This window comes from Aquila chrysaetos, chromosome 6 (genome assembly GCF_900496995.4).
Source record: "Aquila chrysaetos chrysaetos chromosome 6, bAquChr1.4, whole genome shotgun sequence".
Taxonomy (NCBI): Eukaryota; Metazoa; Chordata; class Aves; order Accipitriformes; family Accipitridae; genus Aquila; species Aquila chrysaetos.
In genome coordinates this window covers 24,946,383-24,965,109 of record NC_044009.1, presented here as the reverse complement: position 1 = coordinate 24,965,109, position 18,727 = coordinate 24,946,383, and the positions used below count along the sequence as shown (strand labels likewise).

General features: G+C 38.4%; 1 protein-coding gene across 2 annotated transcripts in view; it reads left to right on the top strand.

Annotated features, from left to right (window-relative positions):
* Positions 1 to 18,727, top strand: part of PARD3B (par-3 family cell polarity regulator beta) — a 433,465-nt gene that overhangs the window by 196,925 nt on the left and 217,813 nt on the right. For both annotated transcript variants that reach the window (XM_030017233.2, XM_030017234.2), the window contains exons 7-10: positions 1,562 to 1,687; positions 7,068 to 7,426; positions 9,097 to 9,236; positions 10,017 to 10,145. In XM_030017233.2, the coding sequence (XP_029873093.1) occupies positions 1,562 to 1,687; positions 7,068 to 7,426; positions 9,097 to 9,236; positions 10,017 to 10,145 (754 nt within the window). The remainder of the gene's footprint in view (positions 1 to 1,561; positions 1,688 to 7,067; positions 7,427 to 9,096; positions 9,237 to 10,016; positions 10,146 to 18,727) is intronic.

The following is an 18,727-nucleotide window of genomic DNA, read 5'->3' as shown; positions in this document are numbered from 1 at the left end:
AATGGAGCAATGGATTTAAGCTGCCACAGCATACGTAACTCAAGCCACTCATTCAGGTACTACAGCACACACAAGTTTCAGACAAGTGGGCAATCCTATTGCATTATATGGATGCAGCATCTAAGCACAACAGGATTAATGAGCAACCGACGTAATTTTTACTTTCTTTTGTTTCTCCACTTTTATTGGTGTGCATCTTAACGTAATTGCATTTCATTAGTTCTTAGGGTTTAGGTTTTTAATTGCCACTAGTTGAATGTTTGTCATCGATAGGGCTGCGGCCCCTCACCACCACTGCCCCTTTGAATCCTTTAGTGAAGGGTAACACAGGTTGCAAGAGAATCTTCATGTGATAGGTTAAATCATTTTTTTCTGTTAGACGTTTTGAAGTAGTAGTCCTCAGTAGGAACCAAGTTTTCACTTAAAGTACATTGATATGACAAATATAAATTTTAAAATCTTATTATACAGTAAATCTAAAATCAGATGCATGGTGACTATAGTGTCATTTGAAATAGTTAACAGTGTGCTGTGAATCTGTTGAATGGACTTAAATATGAGGGGCAGTCATGAATCTGAGAAAAAAATACAAGACTTCTGTTTTGTGATTGGAGCGCTGGCACATTGGAAATTGCGCATTAATATTTTATGGAGTATAACCAATAGAATATGGTCTCTAAAGGTCATCTGTCTTTGATGCTGATGTGGTATGGAAATTTGGTGGATAAAACTTGATTATAAAAGGTCTTCACAAACATGCAGTTGTCAGGTTTTTTTGGACATTATACTGGTGTCATTGGATATATGTATGTTGAGTTATAGCCTGCAATACAGAGATGCTCAAGGTGGGTCAGAAAGAGCCTAGCGCTCCCAGCAGGGTTAGCCACACTGGAATTTTGCACCACCCACACTTGTTCACTTAACACATTATCAGAAGTTTCTGTGCTGCACCTCAGTTTTCAATTTGCACATAACCTGGTAACAAACAACTTAGGTTTTGATGTTTTGCTGCTGTCCTGCCACATGAATAAATAGTATTGCTGTCATGTACCAAAACAAGGGGCTTTTGCAACTGAAAAGTTCCAGAGACTTTCCAGATGTAGAAATAGTGGTTATTTTTTATCTTATTCTGATGCCTGTTCCATTTATTATAGTTGAGTTCGAAAATTGCTTTTAATCTGTTTGTGCTTTTCTTTGGAGCAATGTAATCTTACTTAGTGGCAGAGAAATATTGCATGAGCTACATTCAAATTTTTAACTGGATAGGGAGATGTAGGTGTTTTCCTCTGTTTCTCCAAGTATGACCTAGAGGACACAATGCTTTCTGAAGTTTTAGCAAGTAGTATAGCATTAGTGTCTAGCAATTTTTCCTGGTGTTTCTTGCAATCCTTTCCCTTTTAGTTAAGGAGAGAGCTGGAAATCCTTTCTCTGGGTTAAGCCCTTCATAATGGTCTACTCTATCTCATCTCATACGCAGTAGAGATATTAATATCTATTTTTAGTTGCTGTAATTCATACCAGCAGAATAAGGATAGTTTTCACTCTTTTTTTTGCCTTTTAGGATGCTGGGACTCTTCATCCGTGGTATTGAAGAAAACAGCAGATCTAGACGTGATGGGCTTTTCCATGAAAATGAATGCATTGTGAAGATTAACCATGTGGACCTTGCAGATAAAACCTTTGCACAGTAAGTGCTGGTTTAGTGACACTTTTAACTAGCCAGGATTTTATACGATGCTGTTTTTATTAAGTGATTCATGCAAAGGGATTAATATTTATTTCAGATAAAATGCCTGTAAAATTGATACCTGGCAGAAACTTTGTCATTTTCTTTCTGAAACCTCCAAATAAGGTGAAATTTGAGGAAAGGAATCTTCTTGTAGTCTTCATGAACCTATTGTGCTTACTTAATTTAAATAGCATTATTTTTTTTAATAGTTATCTTCCCTTTCTAATTCTTCTACTATTTTTCCCATATTTTCTTTGTAATTTTTTCCTCATAAGACCTTCAGAATGAGTCAACATCACAGCATGTTTTTTAATGTTCTTTTGTAAATGAAATAAGAGTATTTTTTTGGTGCAGCAGCTTTTTGAGCATTTAATTTTTAAAAAATACTAGTACTGTCAAACTATGATTAGTTGAGCTAAATGGTAAGTCTCACCTCTTATGACTTTTATTAAAAATCTGTTGACATTTATTATCTTTCTCAAATTACTTTAAGTAACAGGTTGCTTTGATCGGCTGTGAAATAATGTGACATTGTTGCACAAAAGAATAGCCTCTCAGATTTCACAGATATTTGCTGTAGTAATTTAAATAGTAATTTGTTTTTACTTTTAATCCATATGTTTAGACAGCTGAGTGATTGTTTATAATACAACAAAAACCTACTGAGATCTCAAGGGAGTTGAGGCTTAACTTTCTAAACAGTAAGCCAAATGTTCAAGGTTTCTAGACCAAATCAAATACGTAATTTCACTGTTAGGGATAAATATTTGCAAAATAGGTCTTTATAAAACTAGTGTAGTTCTGTAGTGTAGGTATTACTTTGTTTCTGAGACTGTGCTTTTTGCTGCCTGATTGCTTTTTGAGTTACTGCTTTCTGCATATTTGGTGGTAAATGTATTCTGCTGTGATACAGTACATGCCATTCTCTTCCACCCATGGAAAGTTCCTACAGAAGATACCAACTTTGTCGGAACATAAGTGTTAGTATCATATTAAAATGTTCGTTGTCTCACCTGTGCAGTTTTGTAATGAAGATGTATCATTCTCAAATGAGATTTTGCCTGAATCAAAACCTCTCTTTTCAAAATTGTATGTGATCTTTTCTTTACAAATTTGTTGTGTCCTTTGTGTTCTCTTCAGAGTGTAACTAGATCTCCAGAGGCTTTAAGCCCATGAGATGTATGTGGAGTGAAGGACTGCGTATTTTTCTGTAAGGTTACTAGATTTTGGGACAGTTAGAAATACTGCAGTAAACTTTCCAGTTCTCCATCAGGCTTTCCTTCAAAATGAGAAATGCAGGACACTTCACTTTCTTCAAGTTTGTGTAAAGTTTTGGGAGTTGGAAGGGATATTTACAGAGACAATCGTTAGTTTAAAGAGGCCAGTCTTGTTAGATATCACGGGGAGAGTGAGAGAAGTGACTGAACAGTGATTCAGAGCAGAGCCTAATTTAGTTGGTCTAAGTCACCTTGTGTTATAATAACAAGTAGTGTGGTTGCAGTGGCATTGGATCTGAGCAGAAAAACTGTGGGCAGTGAGGGCTCCACATGCATTTGGGGACTGGGGGGAGTAATCTGGACAAGCTCTATCCTGGTCCCATGTTCTGTTACATTGTTCTGCTGAACTGCCTTCCAGAATAGCTTTCTGCATCATCTCTCTTCCCTGGCTGTTGAGAACGGCTAAAGAAGGCAGCTTTCCAGGTTGAAACTAATCTCAGTGAATATGCCTTTTAGTTTTCATCTGGCATGACATAACTGTACTAACCTGACAGAAGTCCAAGTTACAGAAATGCTATAATTGTAATGGATGTGATGAAGTATTGTCCCAATGACTATTGACCCAGAAATTGTCGTCATGTTCTCCTTTGAGAGAAAAATCTGTTTGCTAGTTTCAAATTGACATTTCTTCATAACCCTTGTAAAAGCTGTTTTAACACTTAGCAGAGGCTGTTATATACTGTCTCTTTCCATTTTCAGCAGAGACTTTCTAGTATTGCTCCTGATGATTGCTGCTTCTGCAGCTGTAATAGCAGCAGCCTACTTTCTGTATTCCCATGTTTATGATAGTTTTATATATTGGGACTGTTGGTCTGCTTTTCCATTTGCTGTTAAATCTATTCAATTACATTCTGTTGTGTTGCAGAGTTTCTAGCACCTCTTTTAATTGACTCCCTTATTTCTTTAAAGTATGCATTTGGGGTCTCAAGAAATGTAAATTTCTCCATCCATTATTTTTTGTCTTTGAAGTACAGCCAGTTATTTTGCCCCTGAAGACTGCATTTAGGCTTTCCCACAGGATGTCTTGCGTTATTTCCACAATTTTTTGTTTGAAGGCGATCTTATATTTTCTCTTTCATGTATTTAAAATACTCATCTCCCGAAACTGAGTTACTAAATAACCTTCTAACATATGACCAAGTGACTACTGGCAAGGATGAAGACACAGTGTGAAAGAAACATGGTTAAGTCTTTACATTCTTATGCATGCCATGGTTTCTATGATTAGGGTAAGGTCTGTCCATGAAAACCTTCACAGGCTATAGGTGAGCCGGTAACCTATAACCCCTGCAGACACACTGGGACAGTGCTGTTACAGTTCTGAAACTTAACCCTTGAGGGTGGTGCTGGAAGAATACCTTCCTACAGTACTCTCCCTGCTACCTTTCTTTTCCAAGTTTGAGGTTTCTTTTCTGGCAGTGACTCCTGTCAATGAATGCGGTTATTCTGACTCTCGGTCACCTACATTCAGTGTAGCCAAGATGGTTCCTTCCCACAGCAGTATCCAATGGGACTGCCCCCTGACTTCAGCGTCTTCATGCTGCAAAACCCCCCTCAAAACAGCTCCTCCCTTCCACTACCTAGAGCTGCAAGGTGGAGGTACTGTGCAGCTCTGTTGATCTGGGAAAGCAGTATGTTTGTATTTGTTGTGGTTTAAGCCCAGCTGGCAACAAAGCACCAGGAGGCTGTTTTCTCACTCCTCCCCGCCCCGGTGGGATGAGGAAGAGAAAATATAATGAAAAGCTCATGGGTCGACACAAGGACAGGGAGGGATCACTCACCACTTATGGTCATGGGCAAAAAACAGACTCGACTTGGGGAAAAAACAAAATGAATTTAATTTACTACCAGTCAAATCAAAACAAGGATACTGAGAAGTAAAACCAAACCCTACAACACCTTCCCCCCACCCCTCTCTCCTTCCCAGCTCAACTCCATTCCCGGTTCTCTCTACCTCCTCCCCCGCCAGCGGCGCAGGGGGAAGGAGAATGGGGGTTGGGGTCAGTTCATCACACGTTGTCTCTGCCACTGCTTCCTCCTCAGGGGAGGACTCCTCACTCTTCCCTGGCTCCAGCGTGGTGTCCCTCCCACGGGAGACAGTCCTCCATGAACTTCTCCAATGTGGGTCGTTCCCATGGGCTGCAGTTCTTCATGAACTGCTCCAGCGTGGGTCCTTTCCGCAGGCTTCAGTCCGTCAGGCACAGACTGCTCCAGCACGGGCTTTCCTATGGAGTCATGGCCATCTTGGGGGGAATCCCCCTGCTCTGGCGTGCGCTCCTTCCCGGGCTGCAGGTGGACATCTGCTCCCCCGCTCCCCTCCGTGGGCTGGCGGGAGACAGCCTGCTGTCTCACCATGGGCTGCAGGGGCATCCCCTCCTCCAGCGCATCTCCTCCCCTCCTTCTTCACTGACCTCGGTGTCTGCACAGGTGTTTCTCTCGCATTCCACTCTCCACTGCAGGTTCCCCTTCCTAAGTCTGTTCTCCCAGAGGTGCTACCACCATCACTGATGGGCTCAGGGCCAGTGGTGGGTCCGACTTGGAGCTGGGGAAGCTTCCAGTAGCTTCTCAAAGGAGCCACCCCTGTAGCCTCCTGCCCCGCTACCAAAGCCCTGCCACACAAACCCAATACAGTATTCAAGATGTTAACGTTTGCAGTGGCTTCCTTTCTGTATCGGTGTAAAAAGCTGTTTATTTTGGAAGTACTTCCAGCATTGACTCCTGTTGCATAACTGAGTGTAAATCCAAAGCCAAGACTTCAGTGAAATACTGACTTTGCCTGACTGACATACATGCTACAGAAAGGTAGGAGATACGTAAATTGTTCTCAAAAGGACCTCATGATTTATTTAAATATTAATGTGGCCATTACTTCCCCTCATGACCCAATTCTGCTAAGCAGTAGTTCTTGATTTTTCATTCTCAAAACGTGCTTCAGCTACTGCTTCTGTTTGTACTTGAGTTGTCTTCTGCAGTATGGAAGAAAATCAGTCCACTTACTCCATCAGAAGGTAGGAGAGGAATGCGTGGAGAGAGAGGTCTCCTTTGTTCCTTTAGAATCCAAGGTCATAAAATGTCTTGATTGACCAAATCTACAGGTTATTCAAAATGTAGGGAAGGCTTTATGAACAGTTGCTCTGGCCAATTTGTCTTAATTGTCTTGCAATGCATGGGAACCCGAACGCTGTATTGTTACCATGTTATCAGTTCAAGGGGAGTAGTTTTCATTAAATGCTCTAACACAGTTTCTGGTGTTGCAACTGAGCACGTCTATAAAGACATTGATTAAGTAAAGTCCACATAGCCACCTTAGCAAGAGGTTACTACTTGAAAGATTTGGGTAGTATCTACCTATTTTTTTATCCATTTATGTAGAAACACACAAATAGTTGCACCTTCTCTGTCACCAGTATTTTTTCTGATGTCTATATATCCCATACCATCGTCCTTTTCTGTTGCACCATTTGCAGTCACAATATTTCTTCTGAAGATGTTCATATATCCCATAGCCTCATCCTTTTTTATTGCTGTGGAATCAGCCAGCAGTTGCATTAGGGGTGATGAAGGAATCTGAGGGGCAGTTAGGCTGTACTCGGAATAAATGGAGTCATGAGCTTGCTCAGAGTAGATGTATCCACCAGAGCAATTGGTTTTAAGTGCTCGGTGTGCCTCTATGCCACCAACAAAATATGTAACAGAAAAACACTTGAAAAAGGTAGCAAACTATAACTTCAGGAGTCTTTTGATGAGCTTTTGCCATCAGAACTTCCCTTCCTGATGTTTTGCGTGAAGAATTGTGTTCATTAGTTTATTGTGGCTGGTGTGTTTTCATAGCCCCTAGGACTCCTGACAGATGTGCTGTTGCTACTTGAAATGTAAGGAAATGCTGTAGTTTAGAAATCTTATTTCATGTCTACTTTTCAGCAAAGGGGCCCTGTAGATGTGAAGGTAAGGTTATTTCTTCACATTTAAAATAAATTTTTGTCTTATTCTCTGTAAACAACTTCAAACCGGAACATTTGGGCAAAATTTGTGATGTGAATTTACGTACCTTTCTTTTAAAGGGCTCAGGATATCTTCCGTCAGGCAATGAAATTTCACAGTGTCATCTTAGAAGTCCTTCCTCCATATAATCGAGAGCAATATGAGAAGTCTGCTATTGCTCCTCTTTGTTTTCTGGATAATGAAGAAGGAGTTCCAAAAACAAAGATTCCACCTCCTGTTCATCCAAAACCTGCTCTGAAAACAGTTACTCTTTCTGGAGCAAGCAGCTTGGAGGCAGGTGTACAGGCAACACTACAACAAGCTAAGAGCCCCAGCCTCCCACGTCTGGGTAGAAAGTTGTCTTCTCCCTCACTGTCTCCCCTTATGGGCTTTGGCATTAAAAAAAATGCAAAGAAAATAAAGATAGACCTGAAAAAAGGTAAGCCTTTGGAGATGATGTGCTTAATTCTGTATCATGTTCTGTATAGTGATACCTTAACTTTTAACTAAACTAGTGACATTAAAACTATTAGGTACAAGTACAAAAGTACAAGCAAGTTATTTATGGTTTAAAAGTTCTAAAACTTCCAAAAGCTGAAAGAATGTTAACAGTAATGTTCTCAACAGTCAGCTTTGTCGTAGATTTTGGATGCATGTTATCCAGATTTACTGATTTTTGAAACATCTCAGTTACTGATTATGTGGAAGGTGTTTCATTAGCAACATGGGATATTAAGAGATGCTTCAGCCTTTTCACAAGTACAGAATAAAAATTTGAACTGTCTGCTGGTGACCTTTGTTATTTTTATTCATATCTGCTAATTGACTACAGCACTGTTACGACATTCTTTTAAAGATATGTTTAAAAATATATTCTGGTCTGTTTCATGTTATCCAGGAGATTGACCACAGATTTACCTGTCTTTCCCTTTTTTTATTTTCTGAAAACCTTTTCTTTCCATCTCTATTTATTCAGCTGTCAGCAGGCCGAATTTTGTGTGTATATCTTTAATTTCTGCTCCATGCAGATGTCTGTCTTTGCATGGAGTAACAGGTTTATGCACATGTTGTAAAATGTGCTTAAGCAGATCCCAATTAGCATTTATATTTTCTGTTTAATTTCTGTCTCTGATTTGGCTGAGAGTTAAATTTTATGCCAGAAGTGGCCCTTTTAAAAACTCTAACTTTATTCTTTTAACACATAATGAATGTAATCAAGCTGTCATTTCTTAATTTTTGTTATTTCTTAACTTAAATCATGTATTTTTACTTCTGAACTCTTCAGCTTTGCGTTAACAAAACCTACTTCAGAATTTTCCCCATTTTAGATGTAATGTTTTTGATTTTGAAACAGTAATTTATATTTTTAGAAATGATAGGAATGTGATACTGACATGATGATGTCTCTGAAAACTATCACATGGGTAGCAATCCTGCTCAATATAAAAAGATTTTTATGGACCCTGCTATTCCCGGGTGATTTTGGTGGCTTATAAGCAGTACCTGCTAATATTGATTTTACTCCCTAATTATTTGTTAAAACATTTGTCTAATAACACTTGAGGTTGTTTATTTGCAAGCAGCAAACAACTTCACTAATGGAAGCTTTGAAATATCACTTTGTCCTTTCTTAACAGCATGTTGCCAGCAGTTTTTGCGTTCAAATCATGTGACGTTTTCCACTTTTCACCAAGTTTCGGTAAACCCTGCTAAATTGTATTTATGCTTATAAACAATTCTGGTTGCTCTGATTTGTTTCAAAGACTATTGACATTAATGTGAAGGCTGATACTAAAACCACCTAGAGAAAAGGTAAATGCTTTAAAATGAGAGTTCTTCCTTGTTTTGTATTGTTGTGGGCTATCCAAAAGTATTTCCATCTCTGGCTGTTGCAGGAAGATCTGAGCATGTGTTCTGACATTGATAGAATTCCACTCTAGACCATGCAGAAAACAGGCTCATGTTTACAGCTTTTTGTTTGCTTTCTTTTTTTAAGAGCTAACCTGAATTGAGTGTCTATCAGACGTTGCTGACATTGTTTACTTACTTTTAATGATCATCATTTGCTTGTTGAAACTTACGTTGGGAGTTCTTTATCTGACCTTCTAGGTCCAGAAGGACTTGGTTTCACTGTGGTTACCAGAGACTCTTCAGTACATGGTCCTGGTCCGATTTTTGTGAAGAATATTTTACCAAAAGGTGCAGCAGTAAAAGATGGTCGTTTGCAATCAGGAGACAGAATCCTGGAGGTTAGGATAAACGTCCATTCTATTTGCTTTGCTGAGTATTGATCGCTGGTTTTGACATGAATATTTTATTTCCTTATACATACTACTGAGTTATGGAGTTACAATTCTTGACCTTGGTTTAAAATAAAAAAAGTCTTATGGCTTTTGTTCTGTTTGTCAACAAGTATTTTACACTGCAATTTGGAAAAAGGTGCTTTTCACAAGCATCCATGGGATGTTTGAACAAGGGGAACCTGATAACATCTTGGTTCTTAAAGCAGATAAATGTATCAGTTTAGAAATAAAACATGTCTTACCTCTTCAGCCGTGTCCAAAAATCTCTGATTAATATCGAGGTGGTCAGGTGCTGATTTTTAAGGCAATTTTGCTCAAATCGGTCTGTTTAAAGTTTTCAGATATCTTGTGACTTACAATCTCATTATCTAATGGGTTTTATTTCTACTTACTAACCTCAAAAAGCTCTTAAGGTAAACAGTTTTAATACTTAGGTCTTGTTTCTGTACTTTTTCATCTTCAAAGTGCTTTACAAACTAATTAAGCCTCACAAACCCCCTGCAAGGTGGGTAAGTACTACAGAGCTGCTTTAACAGATGGTGAAAATGAGGGGAAAAAAAGGTTAAGTGGTTTGTGCAGGGCCAGAGGGGGGAGACAGTGTGGGAGCTGTTGCTAATTCTTCTTTGCTCTCAGTCACTGAATGACACCTGTGTTAGTTGAGGGGAAAATGACAAAGGACAGTCATACTCACAGATGTGACGTCCTCTGTTCTTTTGTGTCTGGTAGGTGAATGGACGGGACATCACTGGCAGGACCCAGGAAGAGCTTGTAGCTATGCTGAGGAGCACAAAGCAAGGGGAAACTGTCTGTCTGATTGTGGCTCGTCAGGAGGAGGCCTTTCTACCTCGAGAGCTGGTAAACATTATTTTTTCCTGAAGAGTGATATTGAAACAATTCCATGTTTTAAAACTAGCCCAAGAAATAGAAATGAATTGTTGTTGGCTAAGAAAGCCAGCAAAGGGTAACTGTATAAGGCTTGTATTCAAGATGTATTTATACTTACATTTGATTTTGAAGGTTATTTGATTTTATCTACTTTAGATGCAATTCCTTGCAATCTGATTTTTCATCCCATAAATGGCATTGTAAGCATAACTCATGGGGGGAATATTGTAAGTTCACTTAGTAACTGTGAGGTCAAGCATGACTGAAAATGGGTTATTCTCTTTCAGAAAAGCAACAAACTTTTAACAAGGAGTTTAAAGAGCATGTAATGAGTCCTGCAGCTTATCAGTAACAAACTAGTGAGGGTGGCTGCCCCCAGGAGATGCATCTCCTAAATCAGGTGCCAAACTGAGGGAGTGGTGAGGAATAGAATTCTCTTGTACTCCTCACAAATTTTGGAAGCAAGCTTTTCCTTCGCTGCAAGTCTTTGACTTAATAGGCTCTTGCATGTCTGACTTTGTTGTATCTTAAATGCTTGATTTTCACTTTTTTTTTTTTTTTAACGCTGGCATGAAACTGTGTTCTCTTTTCTCTCACATAGAGGGAGGACTACATCAGTGTAAAAGTGCTATCTGATACCTGTTTCCCTTCAAAGAAGGTCATCTCTTTGGTCGCCTCTTCCTTATCTTGATTGATGGCTATACTTGACCTTTCATTAAGAAGTTCTCAGGATAAGGGAAGGACAGCATTTCCTGCTTTTGTTTCATTTTATCTCCTTTAAAAAACATCAACTGCCTTCATTCTTAAGATGCCGCCTTCTTGCTTTTCCTTTTGCTTTAGACCATTAGCATCCTCCATTATGTTTCCTCAAAACATTGCTGACAGTTTTCCACTTGTTTCCTTGTTACCAGTTGGACCTTGTTGAGGAAAGGGTGCCCGTTGCCTATGGTAGGATAAGAAGCTGGAGGGGAGTTCAGATTCTCTCGTGTGAGCCTTTCCTCTTGTGCCACTGGTGCCCACTTTTTCATGTAGTATAGCAATTGTGAAGTGTCCTAACGAAACTATTTTTGTTTTCATTTTCCTTTTTTATTGGGTAATCTTTAAGGAGTATAATGGCAGAATATTTTCAGCCCTGTAATTGGACATTTGTTGTCAGTGATTCCCAAAGCACCAAAGTTGGTCATGGTAATGCTCTGCTTAGTAAGCCCCTAGCTGTAGAGTCAGTGTCTGTATGGATCGGAGGGAAATTTCTGAGTGTGAAAGTACTGAATTATCTATTGTATTTAGGATTTCTTTTCTTCCACAAGCTCTTCTAAATAAGAGCTTATTTTTTTGAAAAGGCTACCCATCAACAGTTTTTTTTCTTCCAGATTAAGTTATAAAACACATTAGTTGGAAAATGTACTTTTAAAAAAAGTATGTATTCTTTTATCTCTCCTGTTCCCCCAACATTATACGTTATTCTTTATTATCATAGTACAAATTGTCTTGGAAATCACTGTAATAGTGTGTGAGTATAAAAGACTGGAAGAATCTGAAAGCTATTTATAACTTTTACCTGCCACAATTGCCTGCTATTAAATTCTAGCCCCTACAGCAAGGATTAACCACCTTTCAAAAGGTGACTTACTTACAACTGGCATGATTGAAATCCAGAAAGTAGCCACATTTATCCTGCTGGCTTGACCTTCGCTTAGATTGCTTTCTCTGCAAAAGAATGATGCACAAGTGATGGCCCTCACTGTAACAGTGATGATATGTGAATTCTAATACTGTTCTGTGTTTCTTGTTATCCTAGTCAAGTACAATATAACACAAATGTGAGTTACTGAAATACATTAGATAATTTTATGAAACCAGCCCTTCTAAATTAAAAAGCCTTTCAGCAACATCTGTTTGGTAGCTCACAGCAAAAGTGTGGGTTACCATAACACTAAGCTACCAGATGTTGATATTAACGTGATGCTTGTTAGAATTCATAGGACGGCTGAGAATAGTCTCAGCAAAGATTTAAAAAAAAAAAAAAAAATTAAAATTGGTTTAGCTTTTTTCTTTGTTTTTAGCTTTAGCCCTGATATTACATTGGACTAATCCTCTGCTACCTCAAAAGATACAATGCTGTTTTGATCAAAGAGGAGAAAAAAGCCAGCACTTTAAATGTTTGTTTTTGGAAGAAAAGGCAGTGGATAATCCAATATTTTTCAAGGACAGCTGTAACTGAATGTTCTGACTATGTAACATGCATGCAGAGTTTACCTAAATACTTGGGGGTTTTGTTAATGCCTGGCAATAATAGGGTAATTGCTTTTTATCAGACTTGGTTCTTGATTTGAGCAGTTCTCCAGGGACTGTAATCTGAGAAGCTGTTTTCTTTAGATTCCCTGTTACCTGTGGAAGGGAAGAGAAGGACCGCCTGGTAAACATGTCCAGTCCCCACAGCTTCCTGTGGCAAAGATGCCTCTGGAAGTTGGACCCGCTAGAGACCATGCACAAACCCACTTTTGAGCATGTTGCTCCACTAGAACAGGATTCCTACATGGATTTCTGGAGAGAATTTGATAGCTGCAGGGGCACAAAGCAAATAATGTAACAAAGTAGCAGCGGGTGGCATTTGGTTGCATGGGTCTGCAATAATATAATTTGAGTTTACCTCATAACAAAGCTGTGGTTTGGAGAAAGCTTCATCTCATGAATATTTTCGGTAAGCTAGATGGGAGCAGAGTTTGGGGGTTTTGTTACTGTGATCTATGCTGATGAATTGCTAGCAGGTACAAAAGTATATTCAGAGTTGCAAACCTGTACCACATCAGCCAGGAGAGAGATGTGATATGGGTGAGGATGAATCAGTGTTGCAAACCAGCATTATTAAATGATAGGGAATTGGGACTTCAGTCACACTAGCCCATGCAACATGTGAGAGTTGTACAGTTACATTGTTTGCACATAATGAGGGAATAAAATAGAAAATCCAATCTTTGTAGTGTTGTTACTGCTTTAAAAAAAGAAAAGGAGGATCCAATGAGATTTTTTCTTTTTTTTTTAATTGAAGCAGATCAGTGAAGTAGAATTTGGACCAACCACAGGCTGTCCTCCTTATTATCCAGTTAGCCAAATGTTCCCAGTAATTCATGCCAGCTGTTGACAATGTAGCAGCTGAGTAAGGAGCTGATTCCAAAACTCAGGGGAGGATCTTGATTCACTTAATTACCACAGTCTACAGAGTGGCCAGTGATTAGTGCATTCTTTAAGGTGCATTTGGGTTTTAAACTGTGTAACACTGATTGTTTTCTAAAGGATGGTGAATATTACAGAGAGAAACTGGCTTAACTGAACAGGTTTGGATTTTCCAGCTCTTATCAAAGTAAATGGAATATACATCAAACTGTGGCTATGATTCTATTGTGTTTTGAAAATACAATGTTTTGATCATGTGTATTTGTTGCATCTTGTTTTTTCTCCAGGGAAAATGTGTGATCTGAAGGTGCCATTTCTTTTAATAATGATATAAAGATCACTTACTCTCCCTTCTCTTTCTTTATCCCTGAATTGGTAAAACAAGCAAAGCTACTTGCATGAGAACAGCTTTGGTGTAACCCATTCTGTGCCATGACCCTATGCAATTCTTTATTCTTGTTATTTTTCATGAGCCTTCAGGATAGTGGGTATGACGCACATAAACAGAGGAATGTGTCTGTTCTGCAATTGCCAGAAATAATATAGCACCGAAAATACTTTGATGCATTTTTCTTTAAGTTAGAGCACATACATAGTGTAAGTTTTGCATATGCTTTTGTTGTTGTTGTTTTAAAGATAGCTTTGACTTACCACTTTCAACTGTAATCGCTATTTCTATGGTTTTTGCAATATTCACTGATTCCTGAAGAATGGAGGAGGAAAGGGAACAAACCAGCATTTTTACAACAAAAGCTAAAAGAACAACAATGTATATAACGTACCAGCTGATCTTTAATTCTGAGTCTTTTTTTACACATGTACTATACAGGATAGAAGGAAGCAGGATGAGTGGCAAGTTCAATTAAGCATTTTTTCTTTTCTTCATTCTGCGTACCATGTGATTAACTTTTATGTTTCGGTCGTCCCCTGGTTAATTCCTTCCACTACCTTGAACTTCTATGCCTGGAAGAGAACTTGTTTGCCTGAAGTGTTGTCTTTTTTGTTTTTAATATTCAAAGCTTAATTTCTGTTACTTCCTTTTAATGGTTTCTTGCCTTTTCATGTGCAGGAAATAATAGGTGAAATTTCAACCTAGACTTAACCATTTTTGCACCTGTTTTTGTAGGTCAAACCAGTGATTCTAATGCTCAATTAAGCAGAAATGGTCAAATAATTTCAGTCAGAAAGTGATTCCAGCAAGTACCAATTCTCTGTTGTGTTATCTCTATTCAAAGGGAGAAGAATCTGATAGAAAAAAAAAAGTCAATATACATATGTTGGATTTTAATAACATACACAAGATTCAGTTCTTGAATTGTTCTGCATAATAAAGAGAAGGATATTGTGAATACGCATGGTGCCTTTCATTTTGAATAACTTTATGCAGATTTTTAAAAGTCCAGGTTTTTTTCCAAGAACTTTTGAAGGAACGTGTTTAATTTGGGGCCTATAGTTTCCCTTTATCTAGAAGAGTTGAGAGATGAGTGTAGGTTGTGTCTACACAAATGTATCTTTTTAGAGTGAAAACATTGTGTACTGTAGCCCCTCAAAGGTTTTCAGCATTCATTATGTATTTCAGAAGATGGTTACTAGTTCATTATAGCTTAGAGTACTGGAAACTATGCACTGAGGTTTGTTGATTAGTTACTGTGCTCGTTATAAAAGTCAGTAAGAGATCACTGTTTAGAAGGAATGTGACAGTCTTTCCTGTCACAGTGAATAGAAGGTGTGGCAAAAGTATCCCTTTATTTATCTCATGTTTTGGTGGGACTCCCTAACTTACCAAACGGGAATAAATTGAATGAATAATTCATGTATCTTTAAAAAGTGGTTGGGTTTTTTAATTTAAACTAGATCCAACAATTTTGCAATGGCAGAATGAGCTCTCATATGCTGTGAAGTGCCAATATAGCTACCAACGCAGCAAACATTTATTGTGCTTTTCCATGTGATAGTGGTGGTCAACCTTTTTGAGGCTGCGGAGACTTTATTGCATCCGGTCTACCATTGCTTTTGCTGTCAAACCTGTCAAAGTGTTGTGATCTAGCAATGATTTGTCTTTCAGATCCCACTCTTACTATTTTCCAGCAAATACAAGGAATCTTAAAAGGGTGGTCTGAAAGCTCTGGTCATAGCACTCGTTGCCTGCAAGAACCTCTGATGGTGCTCTGCTTGTTGGTAAAAAAAAAAGTTAGGGTGGGGTCAAGTAAGGAGAGAAAAGCATAATTTTACTCATACCATGAGATACTGTATTTGCTTTCAGGTTTACTGCCCCAAACTCAGCTCTAAGTTGAGGAACCCTACCTCATACCATTGGGAAATGAAATCAGAAGTATGTATACATCAGAATAGAGGCATATAAAATCTGGCTTTTAACAGAAATTGAGTCTTAATACATTTTAGATGCATTTACCCAGATTTACAGTATTTGCTTTTAATAAAACCAAAGTATTTGGGCAATTCTTAAATCTTACTGGCAACTATAGTACCTTGCCATTTACAAGGGTCACCAGATTTATTCCATATACCATATGAAATTTTTTAAAAGTCTCTCTGCCTTAGAATCCATGAAAAAAGTTTTCCTAGGCTGACTTAATGTAAGAAATGTGCATGTGGTGTTTGAATTGGATGTAAAAGAATTATACACTGCCTATTGCTTTGTTTACTATCCCTTTAAAACAGTAACCAGTAAATCAAGTAAATAGTTGGATTTGTACATCACAGTGTTGTGACCTGTTTGCCCAGAATATATTCTGAAAGTATACAGTAACAGCAATCCTAAATTTACCCTGAAAATACCATGCAGTCTTCCATCTTCATGAGTGATGAGATTTTAGGCAAGGTATATTAACTGCATAAGGCTCCAGCTCGGTAGGGTGCTTAAGCACATGATTAACCCCATACGTGGGATGAAAATGGGTGTTTTCACAGTGGGGCATACCTTGATTGAGGACTGAACTAGTTAATTTTTCTCCCTCTGTTTCCTACAGTTATGTAACTTAAAAGGTTAAGTGAGACTGCATTTTTAAAAGTTGAAGAGCAATGCAACACCAAATTACAAAACTCTTTTGCAAGGACAAACCATTTCCTTGGGTAAAACTTGCTATGGGATCTCGAATAGGCATGTCAAGCAAACTGGAGAGTCTCCCATTTTTGAAGCGTCCTGTGACACCAAGTAATAAACTGTGAAATGCAGTGTATCTGCCTTGGATGAAGAGCTGAATCTCATTTTGTCAGTTTTCAAAGCTATAATTACAGACAGTCTACATAATTCAAACAAGAACCATTCATTCTATCTAATATGACACAAATTTGTAGTGTACTGTGTTAATGTAAAAAGTATCCAAGTACAGTGTAATATATCTCCATGGATTTGCTATTGACTTTTTTGTCTTAGCAGGGTTTGCCATTAGTGACCATTTAGTTTTTATTGCAGTACGGAATACAGATGATTTTAAAGAAGCCAATATGAAAGCATCTGTCAAAAATGCTAAAGGTGAATACATGCAGCAATGACTTCAGTTATTTACTAGATTGTAACAAGATTACAGCAGTGCATTACCTTTGAGTATCATTTTCAAGAGTGTTACTGTATATCTATTGCAAAATACAGTGCAGATTTTGTAGTGAGTGAATGACTGAGCTGTTAGCAAAGTATTTCTTAATTATGGCTAAGATCTTGGAAAGAACATAGAGAATAGTGCAAATAAGGAGGTATCTTCTTTTCAAGATTTTCTGCCAATAACAGTTATGTGGTGCCACAATTCAAATGCTGCTCTTTAACTTTTACAGGTTTTTTTTCAGAAAATAATTGCAGAAGCATGTAAATGTCTCATTTCTTTCATAAGCCTTTGAAAATAACCCTCCTGGGTCCCTTGCCTTTTGCTCTCAGCTCTGAATGGCACTCCAGGGAGTTGGCATCTCTTATCAGAAGTGAGCAGCCAGGCAAGGGGCAGCCAGCATATTGAGAGACCATAATAGCGTGTTGGTCAAGGGCACCAGACAGGTACTGAAAGGTCTCTTGTTGTGTTAAACAAATGCTGTTTCCTTCCTGCCTTAAGTGGGAGCTAATTTTTTTTGTAAGCTTCTCTTTTGGCAAAAGAACAATAGGGATAAATAAGGCAACCTTTCCAGTGAGAGATATGCATTAGATTATCATAAATCCACAGATCAAAAGTGCCGTGGTCAATGAGAACAGGCGTTAAATAAAAGGACTAATTGAAAGTGTTGTCCCATGGTAGACAGAGGATTGACACAATATTGAGTAGATATAACCATGGACTAAGTAGAAAGGGGTAGAATACAATACAGAGTACTTTCTCAAAGGTTACAATTACGTTTGTACTGGTGACTGAGCAGTTTTTGTGTGTTGTGGGAATAAGAGAAGGCTAAAAGTATATTCTGTCTGTTCTTTAAAATACTGAGAATTTGTTGGTGTTCTTATATTATATACCAGTGAAATTTTAGGTTTTAAGAATCCTTTATTACAGCCTTTTAATTAAGAAATCAGAGACCTGAGGTATAGATGTGCTTCTAAAAATTAAATAAAATCATTGGCAGAACATCAATTAATCAAATGTATCCTGAGACTCTTAGATAAAGGTTTTCAATCTGCATTGCTGAATGTTATTCAGTACATATTAGGGCTTTCTACTCTCGAATCTTCTCTCACCTTCATATAAACTCTTCTGAACTTTTTTGTCTGGTTTGTGGTGTTTCAGTAAATGTCAGAATCGATTTTACTAAAGTTCCATGCAGGTATCTTGGTAGATTAAAACATTCCTGTCCTGAATTCCCTTGTGAGAGATGGTACCTGTTTGGTTGGTTGCTCCATTCTGTTTAACAGCTGAGCCTGGACAGCAAGTGGAAAGATTGCCCTTAGATGACTTCTGACTGCTGCATTCTGGTCCAGGAGAAACCGCCTGGAGAAAGAGTTCATTGTCTCCCCCAAGCAGTTGAGAACGCTCAGGAACTATCTAGAACACTGGACGGTGTGACCAGGAGGGAGATTTGCAGCAGGAGCCGAGGCTGGCAGACTCCTTGAAATAGTAGGGAACAAACATCACCAGGTTGCAGAGGGGACTGGGAAGGGAGATGTGCATATCTAGAGGGGACTGTTGAGAGCTTGTTGCAGCTGAGGAAGCCGTTGAAAGCTGACAGGCTAAGATTTAGCAAAGCTGAAGGAAGGACCTGCCCAGCAAGTACAAAATGAGCAACGGAGATGGATTTTTTTCAAGTCTTTTTTTTTCTTAACTTAAACCTGTTTTGCTGTATAGTATATTTTATTAATACTTACGAGTTTAAAATCCCTTTTGCTGTCTTCAGTGTACCCGTGTTAAAGGAAGAGTACAGGCCAGGCCATCTCAAATCTCTAGCCA